The 5,092-nt window shown below is 39.5% G+C and overlaps 1 protein-coding gene across 6 annotated transcripts; it reads right to left on the reverse strand.

The window, feature by feature from the left end:
• Nucleotides 1-1,084: 1,084 nt before the first annotated feature.
• Nucleotides 1,085-4,399, reverse strand: erich2 (glutamate-rich 2). 6 transcript variants are annotated; one of them, XM_038718617.1, is made up of 12 exons: nucleotides 4,284-4,399; nucleotides 3,820-3,862; nucleotides 3,532-3,580; nucleotides 3,382-3,418; nucleotides 3,249-3,285; nucleotides 3,097-3,157; nucleotides 2,431-2,473; nucleotides 2,251-2,345; nucleotides 2,005-2,135; nucleotides 1,749-1,806; nucleotides 1,586-1,657; nucleotides 1,085-1,493 (listed from the first exon to the last, which is right to left on the reverse strand). In XM_038718617.1, the coding sequence occupies exons 1-12, from the start codon at nucleotides 4,289-4,291 to the stop codon at nucleotides 1,297-1,299; spliced, it is 831 nt and encodes a 276-aa protein (XP_038574545.1). In that variant the 5' UTR covers nucleotides 4,292-4,399; the 3' UTR covers nucleotides 1,085-1,296. The 6 variants fall into 6 exon arrangements, with proteins under 6 accessions (XP_038574545.1, XP_038574543.1, XP_038574542.1 ...); XM_038718615.1 differs by having other exon boundaries at nucleotides 3,249-3,288; XM_038718614.1 differs by having other exon boundaries at nucleotides 3,382-3,445.
• Between the last annotated feature and the right edge of the window lie 693 nt (nucleotides 4,400-5,092).

Consider the following 5,092-nt stretch of genomic DNA (forward strand, 5'->3'; position numbering starts at 1 on the left):
TGGTCTTTCGATGAAAACTTCAAAGCAGTCCACAATGGCAGCAACACAATTTCAAAATGTCTTCTCAAACTGGCTCTGCATACTGTCCCACAAAATCTTGCTGTCTGGCTGATGCACCAGTGGAGACAAGTGTGAGTACAAAACATTCACTGTGTACTGAAATGCAGCACTATTAGTTGCTCAGTGCACACCAAATAAATGGCTGATGAGAGTCAGATTGAATCTCCGGCGCATGATGGTAAGAAGGAGCATCTGAAAAGGTGGCAACTTTATTCTTCCCTGAGGCAGAAATGGCACAACAAAACCTGCAAAGTGGCATAGCTAGGAAGTCCACTGTAATATTTTACCTATATAAATATTGTAATATTTATATGCTTTGTTTCATTGTGCCTAGATTTGAAGAGCACACATCCCTCTACATTCTGGTCCTCAGGGTTTTGTGTTGTGTCCATTTCTTGTTGTGCCGCTTCCTCTGCTTCTTGTGCCATCTTCTTCACTTCCTGTTGTGCCACATACTCTTATTTTCTTGTACTTTTTCTGCACTTCCTGTTGAACCCTCTCCTCTAGTCCCTCTCCTGTCTTCTCATGTTTCAAGCGTCTCCTTCACTGACTTTTTGTCTGTCACTTTCACTTCATTGTGGCCCAAACACAAAGATGGCATCCATTCGGCGTGTGTGTTTTCTGCTGATTTTTGCATATTTAGTCATGCGTATTTAATGTTACATACTTATATTTTAGACTGAAATTGCCATTTTTCAAAAAAAAAAAAATCACATTGGTTGGTGGTTATTCAGTGTTGTGTTGAAGCTCAATTGGCCAGGAGCTGAATGCTCAATTTGGGTTTATGCAAACCTCAGTGTTTTAATGGTCAATAGGTTCAGGATTTAGTTTATAATTGTGTCTCTTGATATAAAACAATCAGACTTTGAATGGATATGAATCTAGTAGATTTACCTTTTAACTAGTAAAGTGAATTCCAACATCTAAAACTTTACAATTTCTTATGCAGGTCCACAGATGATTTATTTTTATATCTGACCTTGTAGTCCAACGTTTATATGTTTCTATGAAACATCGGCATCAGTTTTATCCACAATGAATATTTTATTTATATCAGGTGACATGAAAAAAATACATAATTGTCACAACATCTACAAAATGTTCAAAGACTGCTACAGTGCAAAGCAGCCTTGTGGACTGAAATAAACACAATATTCCAACAGTAACAATATGCTATTAGCAGAGCTCTCTGTTGATCGAACCTAACATTGCCTGTGTTGTATTGGTACAATAGATTTAGGGGCAAATGTGAGAAGGAGGACATGGCTTGTGTCTGTTCACTTGCTTTTCTTCTTCATCATCATCTGTTGGTGAAGAAGAGGAGAAGCTTGAGCTCTGAGATGACTCCTCATCACTCTCAGAATCATCATCGTCCTCCTCATCCTCCTCATCTTCTGGGTCATCTTCCTCAGTGCTCTGCTCTGCCTCTTGCTCTAATGGACAAAGGCACGACACAAACTCGTGGTGTGTTGTGGAATATGCAGCGTTAAGGGTTTGTTTTTGCATAAAAAAGGGGGACTCTCACCCTCCAACAGCTTCTTCTGGATCAGCGGGAGAAACTCAGAGGCCTCAGGATTGCCTGGTTCATAAATGAGAACTAGAACGAGGAGGGAAGAGGCATCATTGGCTGACAACACCAGTGGCTGATTCATTGACTGACATGCGGTTGAGGGATGCAGGATACATACTCATCTGACACAGTTTGCTGGCCAGCTGAAAGTCCCTGTCCATCACAGCTCTGAGGAACTGAAACCATACAGTTTCACATGACTTTCTATTTCAATTTCTTTCAACTGAACACATCCAAGTTGAGTAAAAATATATATTTCACTGAAACAATGATTAAAATCATTTTTGATATCGGAAACAAAACTACTGCAGTTTAGCCCATCGTCTTAACAGAGCATGAAGTGTGGAATCACTGATGGCAATCAGTCACTTTACCTCCATTATCAGCTCCACTGGTGCCCTAATGTCTTCATCCTCAACATCCACTTCCTCAGTCTGTTCTTCCTCCCCATTCACCTCATGCGTGGGAAGAGGCTCAACTGCGGGGGGAGCAAGTGCCATTCCTCCTGGCAATCATTATCATCGTCATGATCATCATTATTGTCAACAAAACTCCCTCTCCAAGTTTCCCTTCTCTAAGTGTCTTTCTTTGCAATTTGAGTTTGTTCTACAACAACACACCTGTCACTGTTGTGTCTGGGGGCTGTGACTTTCTCAGCTCTTTTATTTTCAGCTCTTCATCAAGCACTGCAGTCGACTGCCCTTGTTCTTCAACCCTGAAATCCCATTTAAGATTTAAAACCATGTGTTGCAAACATTTAATTTGTCTTATCACCTACTAAGTGGATTCTAAAAACAGACCTTGGTGTTGATGAATGGATGATGGGTTCCTTTGGTGAGCACTCTACAGGAGAACCACAGACAAACACGACATTTAATTCAGTCAATATTTATTTTTGGCAAGACAGTTGTGTTTAATCATGCGTGAAGAGAACAAGCTGAAACTGTCCTTTGAAATCATTTTGTAAACAAAACACTGAACTTACTGTAACAGTCCGGAGACATGATGAGGACACATGACATTGAACATCTCAAGATTATAAAATAACATTATCCCAGACTCAGATACTTTGTCAGATGATCATCAATTTACAGAATGAAGTTCACTTTCCAGCAGTTGCTTTGTGGTGAAGTGCCATTGTTTACTTTTGGTGTAAGCAGCCTGTCTCTTCTAATTTTGTCACAGTTAGTGACTTTGTTTTGTGACTTACTACATTTCCAAGAATGACATATTTAACAAGAATGCACATACACATCTATCCATGTATTTGTGGATAGTAATCAACAGCAACTGCAATGAAAAAAGAGAAGTGACTTGCACTCCTTAACATGTCAACAAGGGGAAACATTGTGATCTCTGCCTGTTCAGAAACAGATTTCTCTCTGTTTATTTTTTCTAAACACTATGTGATTTAGTACTGATGAGATTAGTTTCACCTCAATCTCAGAGAGTCCACCACCACATACCGTCTGTATTCAGCACATCCCCATGTGGAAACCCAGACCTTAGAGTTTGCTGGCAAGAAACCTTGAGAATAACAAAAAGTTCAAGTTCAGCAGTGACGCAAAATGTATTTTTGTCGATCCAGTCTTGGCGTAATCTATCACAGATTACCAACCTGTAGAGAAGCAGGCAGTGCACGGGCAGGAGGAAGCCTGCTGGATGCAAGTAAATAAAAGAATAAAAATACTGGGCTGAGCGTGGTCTGTTATGACAGAAATGTATATTTGCTAAGGATAGACGTTTCTCACCGAGGTTTATCAGTGTCTCTCTTTTTCCCCACTTTGTCTAGGACATAATTAGAATATGAGCTTGCCGAAAGCACAAGGTGAAAACTTTGGTGAAATCTAATCTGGATGAGATGTTTTATACATTGCTGTCATGTCTCAACTGCTTCTTACCGCTGGGCTTGTGTGCATCAGCATGAGCAGAGGTGACTTCTACTGCCAACTACGTCCAGGTAGAGAGATCAAAATGATTGTAATATTCATTCAATGTTTATTGGGACACGTACAGTAGCAACAAACATTGAAAATGTGTGACCTACGGCATCATAACCAACAACTACAAAAGAGGCAACACTGAATATTAACATGTAATTAATCCATAAAAACAGCATATAATGTTGATAGAAAAGTAGAGTTTTGTAATTAAACAGAACCGACTTTATTCCTTATTGTTTAGCCTACCTGTTTCTGTAAACCAGTGGAGGATTTCCCCAAACACTCTAACCTGGACATCAAAGTAAAGTTGGAAGTTAAATCAGGTCAGGCCTTGTTATTGTTATAGCTTGTGAATTAACCTAATTAGCATGAGTTAACATTTCAATACGTTTTTAAGGTTTATGTCTGGCAGTATAGTGACCTTGTTCAGTATTCCTTTTGATACTAAGGATAAAACCGTATTTTCCATAACTGTTTATGTATTTAAAGTTAGCGTTAAGTATTTATTTATTTAATAAGACGTGTTGTGCTGAAACAACATTCTGCACTGAAATAGCGTCATTAACCACCAGGGCAGCTAGTAACGTAGCTCAAATTAGTAAGAAGCTAACGTTGCATAATGAAGTGTAGGCACTGAGGCAAATTATGTTTTGTGAATTAACGTTAACCTTAACGCGACAACCACTGTAAGCAAGCTACTCCCTACTCACCTGCTCATGGAGGAAGATAAAGCGACCACAAATCCTGAAACGTCCCTGTAAAGCTGAATCCGGGTTTCTCGTTTTGTAGTTAAGTTAGCTGGCCAGCTAAGTTACTGTCACTTCGTTACCATAACAACGGAGCAACACCGAGTCAACGCTGCCTTCAAGTGTTGCCGGAATTTACGCAATTATAAAAAAAATTGCATGGCAGAGACAGATTAATTTTGTTCCATGACTTTTGGACTGTGGTTGAAGACCATGTCAGCTGATAAAAGCGGTGATGTTGTACTGTACGCAGTTGTTTTTCATTTTAAATAGGTTATGATGTGTTTCTGTTCATTGCATGGATTGTTCCATTTATATTTGTTATATTATATATTTATATAGCTCAGAAATAAGATATTTTAAAGGCTTCTTTAATAGGCCCCTCTATTAAAAGCCTAGCTGTTTCTGACCCTCCATGTCAGCCATAATTCATCCATTAAGTAGCTGTAACTACTACTACATTAGCTGCACATACATTGAAAGAACTGCCCTCAGTATTGAATCTGTGTCGATTTGCGTGTGTGTGAGGATAGAGGTATTGTGTGAGTTGTTAATAGGTTCAGGCCTCTTCAGGACTTGGCTGCATTGTTTCACGGTTGTCTTATAATCTCAGGATGATATAAACTGTCAGACTGACAGGCTGACGGCTCAGACTTTCCATAGAGACTAAATTAGCACATGACTGACAGGCTTGTTCATTTTCTGCTAGCACTGTTTAGAGAAAGGTGAGGTTAGTTTGGACCTACGCTCTCTCACACACATCAATTAGGCAG

This window comes from Micropterus salmoides, unplaced genomic scaffold, assembly GCF_014851395.1.
Source record: "Micropterus salmoides isolate LMB-PRFRI ecotype aquatic unplaced genomic scaffold, ASM1485139v1 Ms_hic_scaffold_14, whole genome shotgun sequence".
NCBI lineage: Eukaryota > Metazoa > Chordata > Actinopteri > Centrarchiformes > Centrarchidae > Micropterus > Micropterus salmoides.

Coding starts and splice junctions, on each gene's coding strand:
- erich2 (XM_038718613.1), bottom strand. Junction 2,346..2,430: donor ATCCATTCATCAACACCAAG/GTCTGTTTTTAG, acceptor ATGGGATTTCAG/GGTTGAAGAACAAGGGCAGT. Junction 2,136..2,250: donor CCCAGACACAACAGTGACAG/GTGTGTTGTTGT, acceptor AATGATTGCCAG/GAGGAATGGCACTTGCTCCC.